General features: G+C 41.2%; 3 protein-coding genes across 3 annotated transcripts; all 3 read left to right on the top strand.

Annotated features, from left to right (window-relative positions):
• The first annotated feature begins 148 nt into the window (after positions 1–148).
• emc4 (ER membrane protein complex subunit 4) lies at positions 149–3,213 on the top strand. The gene is made up of 6 exons (XM_070929877.1): positions 149–262; positions 849–993; positions 1,267–1,381; positions 1,494–1,647; positions 1,864–2,024; positions 2,457–3,213. Exons 2-6 carry the CDS (start codon positions 890–892, stop codon positions 2,490–2,492), a joined length of 570 nt encoding a protein of 189 aa, XP_070785978.1. The 5' UTR covers positions 149–262; positions 849–889; the 3' UTR covers positions 2,493–3,213.
• A 1,869-nt stretch (positions 3,214–5,082) lies between these two features.
• lpcat4 (lysophosphatidylcholine acyltransferase 4) lies at positions 5,083–12,969 on the top strand. The gene is made up of 13 exons (XM_070929975.1): positions 5,083–5,172; positions 6,009–6,372; positions 7,157–7,269; positions 7,962–8,022; positions 8,171–8,229; positions 8,823–8,857; positions 9,539–9,593; positions 10,304–10,386; positions 11,009–11,134; positions 11,229–11,385; positions 11,792–11,884; positions 12,043–12,178; positions 12,465–12,969. Exons 1-13 carry the CDS (start codon positions 5,083–5,085, stop codon positions 12,635–12,637), a joined length of 1,545 nt encoding a protein of 514 aa, XP_070786076.1. The 3' UTR covers positions 12,638–12,969.
• Positions 12,970–20,974: 8,005 nt separating this feature from the next.
• nop10 (NOP10 ribonucleoprotein homolog (yeast)) lies at positions 20,975–22,386 on the top strand. Its single transcript, XM_070930053.1, has 2 exons — positions 20,975–21,154; positions 21,952–22,386. The coding sequence occupies exons 1-2, from the start codon at positions 21,101–21,103 to the stop codon at positions 22,090–22,092; spliced, it is 195 nt and encodes a 64-aa protein (XP_070786154.1). The 5' UTR covers positions 20,975–21,100; the 3' UTR covers positions 22,093–22,386.
• The last annotated feature ends 391 nt before the right edge of the window (positions 22,387–22,777 follow it).

Raw genomic sequence — 22,777 nt, forward strand, 5'->3', positions numbered from 1 at the left:
TTGTTTTTAGTCTTTATTTATGTTTTTGTGTTTGTTTATAAAGTGAATGGATTTGAGGGGAATTGATGTAGTTCTCCTGAAGTGGCACTAGAGGGCGGCCGTGACGGCAGCGTGACTACGTCATCATTAAGGGCCTCGTAACCAGCGGGCGACGCGACGAAGGGTCGACTTGTTTCTCGGCGCAGCAAGCTAATTTTCGCTCATTTCATCCAAAAATAACGATAAAGAAACCCGGTAGCAGTCGTTTGGATGTTCCTATAAGGTAAGATGAATGTTAAATGTCGGCTTGTTGGCTTTATTTAGATATAACGTTATGTTTGAACTGCTTAAAAACAGTATATATATCTATGGAGAACAGCGACGTCAAGTGACAGTAACATCCTGCTTTGCGTCGTGTTGGGTCGTGTAAATGATCAGGTTTTCTGTTTGAATTGTTCTGGCATTGTTTTTACTTGTACGGGAGAAACTGTTCGATGTCGGTCGTTGCTGCAATCAAAGCGTCGTTTTTAGTAATCAATAACCATTGTCTTCAACAGCCTCCCTCTGGGTCTTCATGGCGTTTAACGGGGCGAGATTCGCACAGATAGCGTTAAAGAAGGGGAAACTGTTAAACATGGCTGAAAACATTTTACTACATTATCAGATCATATTTATTGGAAGACATACACGAATATTATCTCGTGAAGTCGATACAAATTAGGTTATAATGGATGAAATTGTTTGGTTTTTGTGTCCTGTTATATTTTGATGGTTGATTGGCTGTTTATACTCAGAGACTACTACATGGACGCTGTTAGAGAGCTGAACAAAAAGGAAAGGACTGATTTCTGTTGTTTTTATCTCTGTAGGTACTTTCTGTCTCTGAGGTCCAGCAGTGCAGCCGGTTGCCATGGCGTCTCCAGGGGGACAAGGAGGAGGAGCTCTGTCGACGAGAGGAGGCAGCGGGGCCAGGAGGATGAAGTGGGCTCTGGAGCTGAGCTTGGGTAACACCAGGTAAACCGAAACAGAGAACATGGAAACACTTGAAACAATCCATCATATAGTAGAAAATGAAAATCTGTTAAGCTGGAAATTTAAAGAGCCACTTGAAGCTGTGGGAGACCCCCCCCACCCCTAGGTCTGGTGGTCTAAGTGCATACCACCACTCATAACATCCACATTTCACAGGCAGCTCTCCTCCATATTTTAAAAGGGCGAAGCATATGGAAGAGTCATCATTGATCATGGGGAATAAACTAAACTTTTTGTGTTGCCTCTGTGCTGCAGGAGTCGTGGTGACCGGCAGGGCGGTCAGGGAGACGTCGTTTATCCCATCGGCTACTCTGAGAAGCCCGTCCCCGACACCAGCATCCAGGAGACAGACAAGAACCTGGTGGAGAAGGTAAGCAGGGAGGAGAACTTTCTTGTTTTTCGAAACGTATCTTTTTGTGAGAGAAGATAAAATGTTGGACAGAAATATATACATTAATGGAGTATGTACCTTTGTCGTACAGCGCTGCTGGGACGTGGCTCTCGGGCCCCTAAAGCAGATCCCCATGAACCTGTTCATCATGTACATGTCAGGCAACACTATCTCCATCTTCCCCATCATGATGGTCTGCATGATGGCCTGGAGGCCCATACAGGCACTCATGTCCATGTCTGCCAGTGAGTATATTCACATTGTTTATAAGTGGAAAGTGAGTTAGTCATTATTTTTAACACCTAATCTTGCTAAAACTGTACTTGGAAATCCTAATCTGTATTTCACCCTGTGTTTTTTTTCCCTTGTCTGGATCACAGACTGTGTCAAAAGTGTCAAATGTTATCCGCGTCAAAGTTTTCTGGCCTTTCATTCATTCCTTTTGTCCTCTTGCATCTCAGCCTTCAAGCTGCTGGAGAGCTCCAGTCAGCAGTGGCTTCAGGGCCTCGTCTACCTGGTTGGTAACCTCCTGGGCTCGGCGTTGGCCATCTACAAGTGTCAGTCGATGGGACTGCTCCCGACACACTCGTCTGATTGGCTTGCTTTCATAGAACCGCCTAAGGTAAACATAGAAGATTTAGTTTTTTACTAAACGGCTCTAAAAATGGCATTTGTGGTCTCCTTTGCTACCAGTTGATCTTTTTTTAAAGAGTTGCAGACTGTCTGATTGTCTGACTGTCTCACTTCACTGCTGGGCCCTAAAAGCAACTTTGTTGGTTCTTTAATTTTGATCTGGTTCCTCAAAATGAATTAAACTTTGGTTCTGACTCATCTCTGGTCTCTGATCCTCATAAATCCTGGCAATATCTCATGTGCTGTTAGCTCCCTTTTAGGCCAGCAGAGGGCAGAATACGCCCATTTTGTAATTACATCTGTACGTCATACTGTCAAACTGTGGGCAAACTATAGAAAGTAGACACAGGACTCTTCTGCAGCACTAAAAAAAACGACCAAACAAAAACTCATTTAACCTTTTTTGTTTTCTTCTCAACAGAGGATGGAGATCATGGGTGGAGGGATGGTGTTGTGAAGAGGACAGAGTGTGCACATACCAGATTCAAATATTTACAGAGGTTATATACTATACATTCTCCCCCTGCGCTACACAGCCTGGCTGCTGCAGTTACTACAGGCAAGACGTTTGTTAAATCAGCAGCAGGATGTGCGGCGCAGGTTTCTACACACACACACACATTTTGTTTGCCTTTTTTGACAGAAACATTAACGTTACATTACTTCTGCCTGCTGCTCTGCTTCATGATTATTTTAATAAAGATTTAAAAGCCAGCAGATCATCATGTTGACTATTGCTGAACTACTGTATTTTTCTTTCTGATACAATAGGAGGTTATTTAAGAGGTTATTTTACACAATACAGAATTATAGCCCGGAGGACGGAGGCGACATCATTAAAACAGAACTTTATCTATCTATAACTCAACTAAAAATGGAGGTAACAGTCTGTAAAGGATTTTTAATTTTATCAGGAAAGGAGTCTTATGAGGTTGTATTACAGTAGAGTAGAGTTTTCTTCTTCTTTCCACTCTTCGTTTCCTTTTTGTTTCTCAGTTTGTAGTGAAACACTTTATTTTTTCAACATGATTTCAGCATGCTAGCCAGCAACATTTACGAACCTAATCTAATTTATAGGTCTGTTTAATTTATACTGATTTGCTTTATGAAAATGTTCTATGAAAAAAATCCTTATTGGCTCAATTAAAATGTTTGCAACTGTGTCAATAAATGCATTTGATGAAAAAAGATTGAATCTTGCTCTGGGAATTTTGATTTGTGATTGTTTCTTCTACAGAGAAGCTTGTCATAAATCTCAAATGTCAACTTGTGTATGTAAGAAAATCATGTAACACTCAGAAAAGTCTGACAGAGGCCTGTTTCTTGTGTGCTTTTGTTATATTTGTTATGTTAATAGTCACAGGCAGCTTGTTTTTGTTAAAACTGGGCGTGGAGAAGTGGAACCCAAATAACTTGTCGAAACTGAATCATCTTTGGTGTAGACATACTGTATCACATCTGTGTTTCACAGAGAAAACATCTTTCTTTAAAGTAAATACTGATCCTCCCATTTGTATTTGTAAATCCTCTGAAACATAATCAGTGATCAGTCTACAATACAGACTATTCAGTGATGGATCAATCATGGAAAAATATGAATTTGCTCTAGATATGTTATTTCACCTTAATCATGAAAGTATGGAATTCAATGGATCAATTAATTTTTTTTGGTATTCTATCCATATTTTCTTGAGAAAAAAAGACAATTAGGCTTATTAGGTTAGGACATCGATACAGAAAAGTCCTACAGTAGCAAAATGATGCCCCTGTTGCCAAACCAGGGTCCATTTAGTTATTACTATACCACCTACTAACCCATGAGTAGTAGGAAACATTGCTATGAGAATTCTGTTCAATCAGAAAAAGCTGTTAAGATATCTTCTTTTCCTTCTTTCTCTTGCTTCTGCTTTTAATCATTCAATCATTCAATCATTTTTGTGGGTGTGTTGGGTACTTCACAGAAGGAGTTTAGTATTGGTATCAGCAGCAACACCCTGGAGGCAGAACAAAAGCAGTCAGGTAGGGCGGAGGGAAAACTTGAGAGGCCAGTAGCAGAAAGCTTGCAGAGCTTTTGTTAGAGCCAGGGATGAATAGGTATGCAATGTGAGCATTTACACAGTTTGATTGACCAACATCTCAAACAAAAAAAGGTGATTTCATCTGTATTTTGCATATCCATGTCCAATATTTAATATCCAACCTGGGTTACCTGGTAAAAACCTAAAGACGCCCAAAAATGTCCCTATTGAAAGGGTAACCCTTTCTATATCTAACCCATCTATAATCTTATGAAGCTTTAGCTGCTCTTGGTGCATATTTATTTAATCGGTGTTATAAAGGTTTATGTCAGTTATTTTGCCTGCACCACAGGTGTTTTGTGATTGACTGCAACACTCTCACTTCCTATTACAAAACATAGTTTTATATATTTGAATACCTACATGCCTGTGCATGGTTTAAACCTAGAAAAGAAAAAACAGAGGGGAAAAAATGTCAATGTTTGACTTTGTGCGTAAAAATAATTTAAAAATAAAATTGACTTACCATGGGTACATCTATTTTTGTCATTTAACATCTTGATTGATTTTTTTCCCCCAAAAAAAGTCTTGGGATGGTTCAGTTTCAGGGACCGGTTCGACCTGCCTGACCCACCCCGGAGTGGTGGTGGTAGGCCGGGCTGCCGGAGAGAAGGGGCGGGACAGGTGAGGAGAGAGAGCGTACAAGAAAGAAATGATGCGTGTATGAGTGTGTGTCCGCCATGTGTAAGATAGAGACCAGAGAAGTTTGTTTTTAGCTCGTTATCGTCGTCTGCTGGGTTTTCTGGCCGGAGTTCTTCTCAACCGGTGGTTTTAGCTAACGTCCTATTTTCAAATCTGACTGCGCGAGACACTAACGGTTTTTCAAAGAAGCGGCGAACTGTCAGCACACAAGAACAACTTATTTTGCCCACATTTTTTTTTTTTTAAAGTTTTTTTTTTTCAACCGACAAGGAAGTGTAAATAATATTATTATTTGTATAGTATAAGTATAGTATTTGCCTCGTCGCCATGGAGAAGTGCCACCGTCGCTCGGCAACGCACGAGTATCCACATCCGTTCATTCACGAGGTGAAGCTGACCAGCGCGCAGAGGATCAGGGTAACGTCCACATTAACAGTCTCAGTATTTGTGTATATATATATATATATATATATATATATATACACGGATTCACAAACGCTTTCATTTTAATAGCGACAGAAGTCAAACAAGCTGTGTTTAGAGATGACTTGTTAGCCCCCCCCCCCCCCCCCTAAAAAAAGCTGCCACCTGAAACTAATCAGGTATTAATTCGACTGGCAAGAGCTCAACTCATACTGTGCTTGACTTTAATTTAAGTGTTGGATATCTGTTTAAGCTAAAAAAGCTCCCATTCCTTTGCCATGTTTTTTTTTTCATATGAGCTTTTAATACTCCAGGGCCATCCCATAAGGGAACAAAGACTCTTTCACAGCTCTCTTTCTGACTGTGGTGCCTAAGCAAAACAGAGGAGTCATAAAAGTTTCCGACATGGCAAGGCAACATACCACAGAGTTACATAACTCCATGACAGGCACATTAGGGCTGGGCAACATGGCTGAAATTAATATCATGATGTTGATGAGAATATTCTTCCCCTCACTGATAGAAAGCAATGTATGCATCTAAAACCACTCAGACTGATGGCCAATGCAGTGAACTGTGTTTCAGCACACCAGGAAAAAGTCTTGATGCTTGTAAAGCCAAACATATTCAATAATTTATTTTGTTTTTAAAGGTGATAATGAAATTAGTGTACATCCAAAGTCACCATAAACCTTTTGCAGAAAGTCCAACTTCAAAACAACGTGTCAGAGTTTTGACATCGGCCATGCTTGTGATTATACAAGGTGTTTACCTCTGCTGACCTAAATGATGTTTTAAATGTACCTCTTTCTTTCTTCTGATACCCATAGGGCATCATCCTGGGCAGCATCCTCGTCCCTCTACGCGTCACCGTGGCGGCTCTATTTTTCCTCATCATGTGGCCTCTGGCCCGGCTACGGTTGGCCGGCCTGTCTGAGGAGGAACGCTCTCGGCCCATCAAGGGCTGGCGGCTCTGGCTCCTCCACTCGATCATCCTGTGGCTGAGCCGAGCTGTCTTCTTCTCCATGGGCTTCCTGAGGGTGAAGGTCAAAGGTCGCAGGGCGGACCTGAGGGAGGCGCCGGTGCTGGTGGTAGCGCCTCACAGCAGCTTTCTGGACATGCTGGTTCTGTGTCCGACCCAGCTGGCAACGGTGGTGTCGCGGTCGGAGAACACCAGCCTGCCGGTCATAGGAGGTGAGGGGCTATGATTCAGATAATCAGAAACAGGAAATCATTCTCTTTCACAGCTTCTAAAACTGCAGTTGGATTTTCTAACCAGAGCTGACATGATTAGTCGATTGGCAGAAAACGAATCAACAACAATTTAGCAGATCATGATTATTTATGTAATTTATGAAGCAATAATACAAAACTTTGGCTTGTTACGGCTTCTCCAATGTGAGTATTTGCCGTTTTTCTGTTTTGTATCACTGTAAATTGAATATTTTGGGGGTTTTGAATGTCAGTTGGACATAATGTGCAATATGAAGGCATCACCATGGGCTCATTAATCACATTTTATAGACTAAATGATTAATTGCAAGAAGCTGTTCACCTGCATTTTTTGTAAAAAGAGTGATGGCCCCTGAAGGTCAAACCTGTGCCTCAGTATCACATGATCGAAGGCAGGCCGAGGAAAGTGTAAAACTTTTTACTTTGGCGAGTGAGAAATGGGAGGAAATGGTTCACCCTTTCAAACATTTAGTGCTGCCAGCTCCAATCAAGCAGGATTTACTCATTTGTTCACGGCAGTCATGTTTGTAACTGTACAACTTTCAGAGTGCCTGGATGACATGATGTTTCACTAAATTTGTTTTTTGTATATGCAAGGAAGTCCAAAGATAAACAAGTGACTCACTCCTTTGGCTTCTAATCTGCTCTGCCTGCTTTGGCACTTCCTGTCTTGTTTTCTTGGCCGTCTTACTCTGGACTCGTCCCTTGGTTCTGGTTCTGATTTTTGTTCTTGTGTGATTTTCAGCTCTGCTAGAGTTCAACCAGTCTGTGATTGTGAGCAGAAAGGATCCAGAGTCGAGGAAAAACGCAGTCGCACAAGTCACAGAGAGGCTGACCTCCAATGGCTACTGGCCTCAGGTGAGATGTGTTATGATCAGTCACTCAACGCTCTTAAGACTTCTGTTGACAAGAGATAATCTGCTGCACTTTCCATTTATTCAAGTGAAAAGACCGATAACTTATCTACTCCCATCTTGACTGCAGTCTTGTTTACAGAAGTGGCAGTTACTTCCAAACTAACCAATCACGCTTTGCAACAAGGGTTATGTTGGTAGTCACAGAAACAACAATAACAGTGCAAACCTCATAGAAACAATGAAAAGATGACTAAGAAAGAAATGACTTGCCTGGATTAACCAACTAGTTTTCTGTGCTAGTGGTGGCGTCAGAGATGTCGGCTTCGGCATAAGCAAAACTGGTCAAGATTAGATAAAGTCTTTGGGATTGGAACTTAAACCTGCTAGATTGAAGAGGGGAACAACAAAAATAGCAAAAGTAACGTCAGGTCAGGCCTTACGCACGTTTTAACGAGGGTGAACAGAAGGTGCAGAGCATTTTAGCTATATTGAAACCAGTCCGTGTGTACGTAACACAGAAGTAACACAGTAGCACAGAAGCCAGACTGGCCTCAAGATCCACTGTCTGTGAATATACAGGCTTTCTGACGAACACATTAAAGGCCTGAATCAAAGAAATAGCCTTCTACTGAGTGCACAGAGCTGCAGCCGCATGTCTCAACTCCTAAATCCCATTTCTTAATTCTTGGCTAGATGCTGATGTTTCCTGAGGGAACCACGACTAATGGCACCACCCTCATCAAATTCAAACCTGGTGGGTATGGGCAGTGAGTCTCCTTGACGTCTGGCTCGGCACATACCAGTTTGCCGCAGTTTGTACATACCACATAGGAATGAGTGGCATGAGAGGGCGTAGCAGCTGATTGTTTTGTCTTTTTTTTCCTCCATCTCGCTGTGAACAGGTGCTTTCCTTGCCGGAGTCCCGGTCCAACCTGTTCTGTTGCGTTACCCCAACAAGCTGGTGAGTGAAGTTGAGCAGGTTGAGCTGCTGTTTTGTAACAACATCTGGTGAAAGATAAACATGACAGATGTGACACGTACAGCTGCAATCAGTCCTGTTAAAGAGTAAGATTTGGTAACTTTACTTTAAAAGGGTTCAACTATACCAGACAAAATTAAAACGGTTTTATTGTTATATTAATAATTAAGGGGACTCTTCTCTGTCAAAGTGTCCTGCTTTTTAAAAGTTGACCAACCTGCACTGGCAGCATAACTGTGCACATACAGGGGACACTTTGTTCTGTTTTGACACACAGCTGTTACTCATTTGTATCTGCCATGTCTTCCTCGTCACTTATCTGTCCACAGATCAGTGTGTACACCGCACCATCCTGCATTTTATCAGGCTGTAGTTATGTTTATGAACATACTGTAATGTTTGTCGAGGCCAGTGTGTTTGCATAGTGTTTCCTGTCAGGGTGTGTAATAGGGGAAAGTGTAACAGGGGAGAGGGACTAGAATTACACATGCTATAAAAAACTCTCCACCTAGTCTGTTACTGTGGACAGATTATTTACTGTTAGATTACAGTTTTTTAATATGACTCTTCCTCAGGATACTGTTCGCTGGACATACAAAGGAACAGCCTGGTGAGTTCCTCCATCTGTCATCTCCAGTCGAACTATCTGGTTAACGGTTAACAGTGTTTGGTTCATTTCTCGTGACGTTTTGGTTACAATGGAGCTTGGAAAATTGTTTTAACAACTTCCAGGACTGAATATACTCATTGATTCAACATTATACACATTTTTATTTGCTGCTGATAGGAACATTTTTCTACCTTCCTGCCCTGCATTATAGCGTCACGTTGGCAGTTTTTTTAAAAGGGGGCTATTATTTGTTACTTTTCTTTGCCAGTCGATGTGCATGCATTTAGTGTAGTTTTACTGCATATCGCTGCAGTTGGCATGACTGGCTTTACTCCCCATGGCCATCAGCATAGACTCAAACTTCATCCAAATACAAATCTATGAAAAACATGTTGCTGTACAACCAACTAATAATTTCAGCCAAGTTAAGGCTGAAGAAAAGCCAAAAAATAAATTGAATTGTTATTGCTAATTTCAAGAATACACAAAGGATTAACAATAAGTGAATGAACATCATCATTAGTGGGATCCCTAGCTGCCAGCATACATTGTTCTTGAGGATTATCATTCTAAAAATGTTTTTAAAATGTTGGGAACTTTTTTTCTCAGGGGTAGCAGTTACACACAACGCCTGTATTGATTTTTCTACATTAAATGTAATCTTGGCACTTTGTCTCTTAGGTTTGAGGCGCTGTGGCACACAACTTCACAGTTTTACACCAACGTGACTGTTGAGGTAAGACAGTTCACCAGATCATTCAACTCACAGATTAACTCATCACAATAATAATAATAATAATAATAATAATAATAATAATAATGATGATGATGTGTCTTTGAGTAATTAAACACCAGCTGAAGATGTTTGACCTGCAGTGATGTAGAAGTGTACTCAGGGTGTGTTCAGTACGCTCTGACATCACTGTTGGGCGTAGTGACAGGTGCAACAAAGCAGCACACTGATCACATTCATCACCAGGGGTGTGTGTGGTCAAACAGGAGAGACCAGTACTGTTCAGCCACTTTTACATTTTTGTTGTGAATATTAAAATGGGCGGCATGGTGGGCGCACGGGAGGTAAAGCTGGTTAGAGCGGGTTGGGGGTTTCGATCCCCGGCTGCCCCCGTCATGTCGAAGTGTCCTTGAGCAAGACACTGAACCCTAAGCTGCTCTCGATGGAGACCAGCACCTTGCATGGCAGCTCGGTCGCCATCGGTGTGTGAATGTGTGAGTGAATGGGTGAATGAGACTTAGCTGTAAAGTGCTTTGGGAACCGTGAAGGTTGAAAGGGGCTATATAAGTGAGATCATTTACCATTTACCATTTAAGATCCATGGTGTGTTTTGCTTTTGTCTCTGTTGTGAAAACCTCTTGAAATTCAAAACTGCACCCTGTTCCACCTTTTTACCTGCTGCCGTGACTAAAATGTCTCCTGTTGTGCTGCAGTTCCTGCCAGTTTACAGTCCTTCTCAGGAGGAGAAGAATGACCCCAACCTGTACGCAGACAATGTTCAGAAACTCATGGCCAAGTAAGTAGAATAATATGCAGTTGTTTCATGATTTATGTCACTATGTCGGGTACAATCAGTAATATTTTATGATGAGATAAGAGAAACCTTTGTTGATCCCCAGAGGGCAAATGCAGGTGTTGCAGCAGCACAAGGACAGAAATGAGTACAGACAAATGGAGAAAAGTGAAATATAAATTATTGGAATTGTGTGAAATAAGAATGGAAATGAAATAGAAACCATACAAGAGCAATTAAACTCAGATTCCTGGACATTCCTCCCATGCTGTGTCTCTGTTTGTTTTGATGTGCACTGAGGAGCAGTGGTGCTGTTCTGGTATTAATCACAGTTTATTTTGTACACTTAAGTGACGTGCATGGCTTATTTTCTTCAAACAAAGTAAACTTTGTTGCTTTTTTCCTTTTTTGTGTTTTGTTCATTTCACACTGACAAAACTACAAGTTTGTCTCCTGTGCACAGGAATTGAAGTACGAGGTTTAAAAGCTTTCAAATTTTAGCACTTGGTGTTAAGACAGGACTAAAGTAATAAATAATAGCCTCCTATTTAACTAACCAACATACAGTAGAGGCTCCATGTTGGGCGTGATGTCGCTTGTAATGCACTCTTCTGCTGTGCTTCAGGGCCCTCGAAATCCCAGCTACAGATTATGTGATGGATGGCAGAGTTCCTGTCAATAAACTGGGTGGTCTCTCTCTCCCGCTGGAGTCGCCTGCCAAGAAAACGCTCTCACTGTTGCACAGAAACGGGTAAGAGAAGATCTGTGCTCTTGTTTGGCTCCTGACCTCAGTCAGGACATACTCTTCTTTTTTCTCACCATCTCCGTCTCTCTCTCTCTCTCAGTCTCGGAGCGCCTGAAGTGGAAGCGGCACTGGAGAGAATGATTGACAGGTGTCAGTCAGGAGCTCAGGGGTCAAAGGCCAGTCCAGAGGAGCTCGCCTCTATTCTCGGCCTGACGGATAAACAGACAGCCGTCGCCATCTGTGGCCTCTACTCCAAGGTAGAGGCAGTTTTAAGATTAACTGCTTGAGCTTCACACATGTTTGCATGTGTGTTTTTAACTAACCACTGCAGCAAAGTGCTAAATGTCTTTTGTTTGATTGAGGTTACTCCATTGTCGTCTTGTTAGATTAAGATTATCTATAATGAAATGTAAAACTTGCCTTTTTAAGGAATAGGTTTATATAAGAGTGAGAATTTGCAAAGAAAGCGAGCCATAGGATTGCGTGGACGAAGTGGCCTTCTGCATATTTTTTGTTAGTAATTTATTAATTAGCAAATCAGTTTGATACCAATTTCTGCTTGTTCTGTTATCAAGGAACAGATGAGGGGGGAAAAAACACAAAAAGTAAAACTGTCCAAAAACATTTAATACTTTGTTTTTTTTTGTTTTGTTTTTTTCACAGGATGAAACTGTGGACCTGAGACAGATCTATTTGAGTGTTGCTGCTCTGTCAGGATTTGTCAGCTTCAACTCACTAATTCACACTGCTTTCACTGTAAGTCCTGTTTTCTCGATAGCATTTGTTTCATTTGTTTCAGATCCCAGATTAAGAATACCCTGACCGTGAACACGCAGAGGATCCAACATGTCGCATCATTTTGTCATAGACCCCTCTTACTCGCTTTTCTAAAATGCATCGTCTTTGTTTTCCAGCTGTTTGACAGAGAGGGCAGAGGCAGTCTGAGTGCAGAGGAGTTGTCAGGCCTCATGGGGGCGCTGCTGGGTTTCCCGCAGCACCACATTGCTGAGCTTTACACTCACGCGTCCAGTCAAGGCCCGCTTACTGAAGGTGAGTGTCTCTAACTAAGGAGTTTAGCAGCATAACTAACTGTTTAATACTAGTGGGATAACTGGCCGCTCAAAAGCCTCTTGTTTAGTTATTTTGTGTATTTGGGCACAAAATATCCACCGAGTATCTGCTGTGTTGTACTGGACAGGTGATGCACCAGCCTCCATCATACTTTTGTTTGATTTTGAGGTTGAGGCTGTGAGAGAGAAGGTGATTTAGTTACTTTGACTTTCACTGGGTGATAATTTAGTGTCATAACACATCCAAACCCTCTTCACATCTCCAGAGTGTCTGCTGAGAGTGCTGACGACTCACCCGACCTATCAGAGACTGGTGAACGAGTACATGCAGCCCGAGGAGGCGGGCTCTACCCCACTGGCCAATGGGAAGGCTGTGAACAACAACGGAAACATGCACAACAGCAACGGGTCCCTCCACTACAACAAAAAGTTTGAATGAAAAATTTTTTTTTTTTTTTTACAAGACGTTCAGTCAACTTTGTGATATACATCCTTGAGTGCAGCAACGAGACAAATTGAACCAGAATGATCGCAGACAAAGGATTGTATTTTTTTACGTTTGGTGCCTGTGTTTGTGTGTGTGTGTGTGTGTGTGTGTGTGTGTGTGTGTGTGTGTGTGGATGTATTTTTAAATCTATATTACTGTAACATTTTATTACAGTCAACCATGCTAACTATCTGAGGTGTGTGTGTGTGTGTGTGTGTGTGTCTGTCTTATTTATCTAATTCCCTCGTTTTGTATATTGAATGTTTTTTACACGGGACAATGGTGTGTGCAAAAAGAAACTAAACACTCTGTAAAACAAAGTTTATTTTATGTAAAAGACTTACATGTTTGTGTGAATATTGTTTCTATTTAATAATTAATTAAACTGTGAATTCTTTTAAGGAGGTTTTGCTGTGTGGTTTTTCCCACCATCACATTTCTGTACTTATCTACAGACTTTCCTTTCTCCTTAGCTGTCGTTTGGGTCTGTTAGTTTTGTACAAAACGTGTTTGTCTGTTATAAGGAAAACATGGGATGTGAGTTCCCTTGCGACTCGATCTGGTTTCAATGCTTTTTGCACCTTTTTAAAACTGTCTCGTCCAGCTGCTAAATCTGAAATCTTTTCATTCTTAGCCTTTGTATTACTTCTTATTGAGGGTTTACAGCCAGATGGCGCTGTGAACTCTTGCTGCTGTTCTCTCTCTGTTTTTACCTCCACTCTCCTCATCCACCTTCCTCTTTTCATCGGACTTGAGCTGATCATTTCTGTTTCAGTCCTCACTTTGTCCGTCTCATTCACCCTCGTCTCCCTCTCTTCAGAAGCCCCACGTTCATGCCGATGTCGTTTCATCGGACTCAACAAGAGGCTTAGGTGTTCTGCCTCTTCTATATTTATTCTTTCATCTTCACCTTTCACATCCTCTGTCTGGTCTGGATTTGGTTTGGGGTCAAGCGGGTGATGTGTCGCCTCCTTCTCTTGAATCCCTGTCCTGTTTAATGCCCTTACTGACACCTTCGGCTTATGAATTCCTGACCTTAAGCTGTAAAAGTCAGTTTCGGCACTTAATGCAACTGTTTTGCTTTGTTGTCGCGTCTCTGGACACAGAGCGGGGGTTAGATTTGGGATTTTTTCACAGGTTTTCACAGTAGGTGACTCATGTCTCTCATCCAGTGGTCCTTCCCCTGGTGGCTCCTCTACTGAGTCTTTTGTTGAGAGAGTATCTGTCTGAACTCCTGGGTTCTCCAGAGAAGATTTGGGTAAAGAGACAGGACTGCAGATTCCAGAAACCTTGTCTTTGTTGGTCTTGTGTCCTGTTGAATTAGCGTTGTTAGCCCTCTCCCTGCTTTCCTCTCCATCACTCCGGCCTCCCCTTCTTTTCATTGGACTTGAAACCGGCAGAGTCTGTGGTTCAGTTTTATTCTCCTTCATATCTCCTTCGTCCTGCATTTCTCTCTTAGGTGAGGACTTCATCTCGCTTCTCTCCGTCTCTGAGTGTTTGATTTTCCCTCTAGCTCCAGCAACAGGAAGAGGAGTCAACTGCTCTTTCTCTTCTTGTTTTGCTTTTGTTAAAAGAGCATTTTCTGCCCCAATTTCAGTGCTCTCGGGGTGATTGGCCTCACACTGTTCCTCTCCCTCCACCTTGAGTTTCTGCCTCTCCCCTGCAAGCTGTTGTTCCTTCTCTCTCATCTCTGAAAATAACTCGGCTGTATTTGCTCTTTCTGTTGCTTGGCTCTGCTCTTCAAAATGACTCTCCTCTCTTTTAGATAATTGCCTTCCTCCTGAGGGCCGTCTCTTCTGGTTTTTATAAATTACCCTGTCACTCTCTGGGGTGGATTTTGATGTTTTCTTAATGCTCTTTTCACTTGGATTCTTCTCCTCTGCTCTCTCTGTGGTGAATTCACCACTCAGTCTCAGACCTGAGAGCCTCTGACTGCGTCTGGTGTTTGTCGTTCCCTTGAGTTTGGTCTCAGTCTCTTTATCATCCCCCTTCCTTTCAAAGGCGTTTTTAGTCCTCCCTCTTGCTTTTATGGCTTCCTTTTGTGTCACTGTTGTTCCCACACTTTTTCCCAGATTTTTCTGACATTCTCTCTCCGTTTCACCCCACTCTCCTGCCCTGAGTTCAGAGGAAACACCAGAGGATGCTAACTCTTCAGAAACTTGTAATCCTTTTGGCTGTTTTTCAGGCACAGAGTCTGATAAATTGCCATCAACTGGAGTATCACAAGACTCTGCAGGGGAATCTGCCACGAAAGACGAATTAGCTGGCACAGGAATTGCGTAGTCCTCAAGACAAGAGGATTTAGGGTTTATGCTTTCGGGGCTATGTTGTTCCTCAGGCTCCCTTATCTGAGCCTCTGGTGATGGAGGCAGTGGGTGAGGAAGTGTTTTCTGCGCTGGAGGGCCGGCTGACTGTGGTGGGCTGACAGTCAACAAATCAGCTCTGAAACTGGGTGCAGGATTCTTGACAACAATGGTATGAGAGTCTTCTTTGGACACTGAAACACTGGAGGTTGCGAGGGACTCTGAGGCGGGAGGATCCCCAGGTAGAAGTCCTTCCTGAAGCTTTTGGGATGTCTGAGCTGACTGTGTGTCTGTAAGGTCCGAGAGGGACATTGAGGCTTCTTCCGATACGTCCGCTATGGGAAATATGGCTGCAGGTTCCTCTATCAATGCCTCTTTGTCTGTTGCCTCCAAATCAGAAGTAAGACTGCTGTCTCCGGAGACACTGGCAAGCAACTGCTGAGATGAATTAAAACTGTAGTCCATGAAAAGGGAGCAATCGCCATAAAGAGGAGACATGGTATCAACAGGGTTATGGTGATTTGGTGTGGAATCAGTTGGCTGTGGGTCCTCTAGAAGGAGTGAAGGGAGGCGGGGAGAACAGGCAGTACAAACTTCCTTTGATCCTATATCCCTCATACTCAGACATGCATTTTGTCCATTGTGGTTTGGATTTGTGTCCCACTGTGAGCCTGGAGGATCCAAAATGGGTGACTGAGCTCTTTGGAGTGGTGCAGTTTCACCGAGGATCACCTCCAAAGTCTGTTGACCAAGAGGAAAACAAAAACGTGCAAATAAAAGATGACCTAATTGGCCTTTTTCAATTGCCAGTTTATGAAGTATACCTAATAAAAAAACTAATGCAGTCTAATACAACAGGTAGGACTTTTTGCAGGACTGTTTTATTAGACTGCCTAAGTTTTAGCTTTTAATACAATATGGGCTGTCAGGAAATGCACATGCAGTCCAATCAACCTAATGCAAGCATACCATACGACATTTTGTTCTCCAAGCAACCCTTTTTCTCTATTTTTGTCTTGAAATATTATGATTTTACATTTGAAATCTTACATTATGCCACAAAGCTATTATTCATCGTTATTTTTTACCTTTTGAAGTTCCCTTTGTGGATGAAGGTCAATGGACTCTGGATCTGAAGAAAGCAGGGAATCCAGGGATTCTACATTCAGTGTTGACCCCACCTGGCATGAGATGAAAGAAAGAAATTAAAGAGGTACCACAGTGATATAGTATTGTGCTTCCATACATTTTGGGGGACTTGTGAGGCACTGATCTAAAAAAGAATCGTCTAATTCGAAGCAGCCTAGGTCAAGATATCCTGACTTTTATTCTCTAGTGAGCCATTGTATCCTACATTTCCCATAATGCAACTCGATAGTGTCTTTCCTTGTTGGACCCTCCCTGTCTGATAAATGCCTGATCGTCAGTAGGGATTAATAAAATGAAAATCATGTTCATCAGTATTTTAGCAACACAGTAAAACAAAGAGGGGGTTATTTACTTTTAACCCTTTACATTGTGCACGATTAAAAGGGAAATAATGACACGAGTACTTGGCGACACACCAGAGATGTGCCGTCTATTACAGGATCGATGTCGACGTCGGCAGAAGGTCGCTGATCCTGCAGCGTCACCTGCAAAGTCAACGACAAAAAAACAAAAAAAAACTGAAATTGGCTCCCTCTTCTAATCCCAATCAACCTCCTGCTCACAAGGCAACAAAACACAACATTTACAGTACGTGTTATCATGTTACCTCTTGCTCTTGTTTCTCCAGTGCAAGAAGGTCAATGGGCTCTGCGTCTGAAGACAGGAGGGAATCCAGGAGCTCTATATTCAGTGCTGACTCCACCTGAGACGAAGAGATGAGCACAAATTGAGACAAGAGACAATAAAACCTTTTCCTTAATTTAGTATAAAAGATGAAAATTAGTGAATGAATCTTAGAACTGCAATAAAGGTAATGATGGGATAATACTTTCATGCAGCGCTCGGTGCTTAGCTCCAAACTCTTACATATTATATTAATGCCACTGATAACTTACCGTTCTGACAAAGTCCTCATCGCTGCACAGTTCGTCCAGATACTTCAGAAATGAGCCGTTTTCTACCTCATTCTCATTGTCTTTGGCCTCCACGCCCTCTTGGATCTGAGTCAGAGACAGCAGAAGATTTAAGTGTTGATGGTGCAAATTCTGTCACACAATGAAGTAATTTGAATTATTACAGGGTTCTATGAAAACATTCAGTAGATAAAAGATGTAATAATCTATCATACCTGCCCCTACGCACATTGTTTTTTCATTATTGTGGTGTGAAATCCTTGTATGCATGTGTAGTTGTTAAGATTTTATAGATTTTATATTATAACATAAAATGGGGGACCTTGGGACTGAGGGAGTCCATGATCACCATGTATTCCTCAAAGGCGTGTTCTGCCAGAGAGTCTTCGTCCAAAGGGGACAGAGTTCCAGGAGAAACCTCGGATTTTGTTGTTTCATTGTCTGTGTTGTTTGCTTGTTGTCTCTCCTTGTCAGGTGTATCATTTTCCTGCTGTTCTTCTGTGATGAAAGAGAGAATATGGACTAAAATATGAGTTGAACTTTGATTCGGATTTTGGGTGAAAAGTAGATGTTTCTCTACTTTATAGTAAACAAGACTAAGAGTCTTAGTGAGTAAGAGTGAGTAGTAGAAGTACTCGCATCCATTACAAGTAAACTTACTTAAGTAAAAGTACAAAAGTATTATCAGCTAAATGTACTTAAAGTATCAAAAGTAAAAGTACTATTTTTGCAGTAAAATGCCCCCTACAAGTTATGTATTATCATTAGATTGTTAATATGAATGCATCATAAGTACCATTTTACTGGTGTAGGTGGTCGAGGTGGAGTTTATATACACTGACTTTATAGGCAGTTAGGTAGTTCCAGTGGTCCCTAACCTAGAGGTGGCCCCCCTCCAAAGGGCCTCAAGATAAAGCTGAGGGGTCGTGACATGATTAATGGGAGCGGAAAGAAGTTCAAACTGTTCAAATGAACCCATCTGAGAAGTTTAGAGGGTAAATCATTCACTGCTAATAACTCAACGATGTTTGAATTGTGACAACGGACACAATTTCGTGGCAATCAATCGAGTAGTTGTTGAGATATTTCAGTCTGGACCAAAGCGGTGGACCGGCCGTTATATTTATATAAATCCTTGACCTCTGACCTTCTGACTTGGCCTGCTCTTCATTCTGTTCTTTCCCTGACGCTGCAGACGTTACATTTAAGTGCTCGCTGACCTGCTGAGCTGCTCTTCTCAAGACCCTGAAGTCAGATACAGTATCACAAGCAGGGTTCAATTATGAAACCTCCAGTGTTTATAAATCTGATGTTATGTTATCTGCTGTATATGCCTTACAGGTCTGGACTGCAGGGCTGATGGACGGGCACTGTCTGCGGACACAAGCACCAGCTGGGACGAACTTCCGGCAGGAGGAGGCAAGAATGAGGAGGTGAACACGTGCTGTACCAGAACTCTGTTGGGCTGCTGAAAGGAGTCAACACACAGGGACTAAAACCTAAGCTGGAGTTCGGCATGGAGGCGACGGGGCTCATATTTAGCCAGCAGGAATCTTGAGGAGAACAGGAAGTAAATACGAGCTCTGGTAAAAATGGTGTCAATCCAGAATGGAACTCGGCACCTGGTGATAAAGTCTGGAGGTTAAGTGGAGAGGGACTGTCCTGAGCCTGTATCCAGGGTTGGATGGGGCCAGTCCAGCTTGGGATCAGATGTTGCACAGCTTGCTGGTTGAAGTCCCTTTGTGTCCAAGACTGTGTGTCCATTCTTTGATCAGAATTAGCGTTGCTCCAGAGCATTTCTGCAGCTATGGGAGATCTCAAATCAGAAAAGGACAGGGATCCTGACTGAGTGCAATCTCCTCTGTCATTGAGGATGATCTCAGGCAAAGAAAACGATGCAGGATCCATCTTTTGTCTCTGTTGCTTGCAACTGTCAGTGGAAAGGGAGAATAAAAGGGCGGTCAGTCAATTTGACCATTTCCAACAGCAAAGATGCCACAAACACAAGCAGTTACTCACTTAAGTTAAAATGTCTTCACAGGTCTGGCAGTATTTCTGAGTATTTCATGATACGTTCCCATCTGCCTTGAGTTTTTTTCTTCTCTCTAATTCAATATGCTGCAGGGCAGAAAAAAACAAAGGTTTTCTTTGAACTGCCTAAGAGCATACTGAAGAAAACAGAGACAAAATATATATGAAAATCCATCAACCCGAAGGACCTGCCAAACCACAACTGCAGGAAATGCTACAGCTTTTAATGACTCTGCCACTTAAATAAATAGAGCAAAAGAGTGCAGAATATACTTTAATGGACTCTGCATTGCAGTTCCAAATAAAACAATAATAAAACTACAGATTAAAAAGTTAAAGTTACAGTTAAAATGCCTCTTTATACATAAAAAATCAATTTGTTCCTAGAATGTGTGGTATGATAAATTGTGCATTTGACTAGCTCAGTAGCTGTTGTGATTGCATCCACGGATGAGAGCTTGCATTTCAACAGATGCGTCTCCATGACAACATAACTCAATGGGATGATGAAAACTGTGCGATAACTCAAGAAAAAAAGCTAGCGAGTAGACTGGGTAGTTGGGATTGTTTTGTCAAACTACTGGGTCAAGAATAAACTTTCATGTATTGTAGCCTGATGTTACATCATTTAATGAATGGAATTCAGTGTATCTGCTCGCACACTATATAGCAGTATATAACAGCACACATACCACTGTGGTGAAATCACAGATGCTGATTTTTATTGTTAGATCCTGGAATAATCAGGCTCATTTTGTTCCTGATTTATACACTATTTCCCATTTTTCTTGATTAACACATTTTTAAATTAATAACTGAATGAATTACTTCCATTAAGCGACAACTTTACAGAGCATTCACACTGCATGAGCTATTAAAACACAATAGACTCATGTAAGCTAGTTGCCTGTTCCCAACATGTTAAAACGTAACTCTCCTATGTAAAATCATAAACCTTTGGTCCTGATTCAGTCATGTGGGTTCAGTATTAACACCTTTATCAACATGTCTGTAAACCTTCAATGCTAAATGAAATCTCTGTAGTTCTGTCAAATATTGTTTTAACTATCAGTGCAAACAATGCAAATGGCAAATAATACACATTGTAGGTCGATCAAATAGTTCTCAGGGGGCCTACCTTGTCGGAGGTGATTAGTTAGTCTTCAACCAATATGATCAGTTTGCACCTGCCATTTTGATGTTTCAAAAATAAACTTGATTTGTTTTCTTCCGACTGAAAGATCTGTGCATGTAAACATTCCAAACTTCATCAAGTCTCATAAATTAAAATGTACTATTGTTTTATATATTTTTATTCTTTACAGTGCGGCTGCTACATTTTACAGTTTGTTCACTGAGTCAAATATTCAAATTTGCAGCTGCACAATAAAACAACCAACATTGCATTCACACGTATCTGTTCAGTAAACTCTTGTTTGGATCATAGATTAGGCCAGAAATGTGAAACAATTGTGTTGGAATATGTTTTTTCATGAAGTAGCACAAAATGTTGGAATAATGAAAGTGAATCAATATTTTATTTTATTTAATACACGTCTTACTTACTGTTATTATATTAATTTATATTTACATTGTTTATAAAAAAAAAAAACTATACATCACACACCTAATGACAACTGACCATCTTCATGTCAACTGAACTAGGAAACTACATCCGCTGACTGAAAGTGGATCTTAGGTGAAGAAGGTGTTTCCAAGATCAAGAACGAACCATAAAGGCTCAAAGGCATTTCAATTTCCTTATATACAATTTGGAAATTCACCTCGAAGACTTTGGGACGATGTGTTATGTAAGAAAACAACATTTCCCAGGATGCTGTGCGCCCCGAGTTCTAAACCGGATATCCGCTCTACTCTCCGAGTGAGGAGAAAGTTCGCACGTGGAGTCCAGAAGAGAAAGACCGTGCAACCTGAAACCTTTGCGGTTTATTAATATATAAAACATAAAAACAACCTCTTCGGTATATTTTGAAGCTTCACAAGAAGTTTTGGTCGAGATGTTTCTGCAGTTTTACGTAAACGAGGACGGAGACAGAGTCTACACTCTGAAGGTAACGTTAACGTTGTGTTTACATTCGTCTTATCTAACATTATTCTGTGTAAATACACTTTACGTCTTTATTAAAGTAGATTCACTTTAGTCTAAATATGCTACGGCTTATTTGACGAAATAAAGCTTAAACTTTATGTTTTAAATAAACGTTGATAAACGGTATTTTAAAATTAGCTAGAGGCTATGGGCCTGAAACAAAATGATTAGTATGTTTCATATTAAACCTGTTAAATAAAGCTTGTTAAAATCAAACACAAACACAATGGTTAATCATTTAAGTCAATTATGAGGCAAAAATGCAAAAACATTTTCTGTTTCTGTTTTTTTCTGTGTTTCATATGATTTTAAATTAAATATCTTTGGGCTTCAGACTTTTTGTTTGTCTGGACCAAAACAAACTATTTGAAGAGTTCACATTGGGATTTTGTGACAGGCGTCTGTTGTTATTCTCTTCTGTAGACTAAACTATTAATCAGTATATCAAGAAAATTACTGATTAATTAAATGCAAGTGAATATAATTGTTAGCCCTATAATATACAAACAGTACATACACTGAAACATTCACTCAGTTATTTTTAAAATGATGAATTATTTACCCTTTTGTACTTAAATTAACACCTCAAAGCGGTTATTTGTTGCAGAATGATCAATCAAATTTGGGAATGTTGACATGTATATGAACCTCAGCAGATGTTGTGATCTATTATTCTCGAAAAATGCCTTTTTTATTTTATTAGTGTCTCGCAGCACTGGGATCAACTGAGCTGTTTTGCTTCATCTTTGTCACCAACAGAAGGTTCGTCCTGATGGGCAGCCCACCAGCTCGGCCCACCCGGCCCGCTTTTCCCCAGACGACAAGTTCTCCCGACACCGTGTGATGTTGAAGAAACGCTTTGGCCTTCTGCTGACCCAGCAGCCCAGACCTGTTCTGTGAGAGAGCCGTCGAGAAGGAGCTGAGAGATGGATGGATGGATACCAGACAAAGAAATGGAGGAATGAAGGCGAAGAGTGGACTGTAAAGCAAAAAACATTCAGGACACCAATTTATGTAGCCAGGACTTGTCCTCAGTTTCACCCAAAGCTCCTGGCCCGAATTTAGGGGACTGTTCATGTGTTGGATATCTTTGATAAGGATCTACTTTTTATATACCATCATTTTTTGACATTCATTTTAGGTTAATGGTAGAATTTTGTTTTCATGCTGAATAAATGTTGGGTTGGTGGTTTGTAGTCAGTTGTCTCTTTGTGTGTATAAAATGAGTGGAGAAACAGAACAAATGCCAGATAAAGAGCGTGATGTGTCAATTAATGGTTTAATGAGTTTGAGAATAGTGTGAATCTCATGCTATGGCCTTCATAGTCACCAGATCTCAACCCAAATGAACACCTATTGGAGATCTACCAGTGGTGTGTTAGACCATCATCAAAACACCAGAACTGTAAACTGTCAAACTGAAACAAACGTATAATCTTGTAAACCAGTGTTGCTGAAGAACCTCCAAAAGGAAACACTTTGTATCTCAAACTAAAACACACATACACTGTACGGCATATACCCTTATGTACATGTATACTTGACTAGGTTCTGTGGTTGTGACTACATGATGGAATAAGCACTC

Source organism: Enoplosus armatus, chromosome 23, assembly GCF_043641665.1.
Source record: "Enoplosus armatus isolate fEnoArm2 chromosome 23, fEnoArm2.hap1, whole genome shotgun sequence".
Taxonomy (NCBI): domain Eukaryota; kingdom Metazoa; phylum Chordata; class Actinopteri; order Centrarchiformes; family Enoplosidae; genus Enoplosus; species Enoplosus armatus.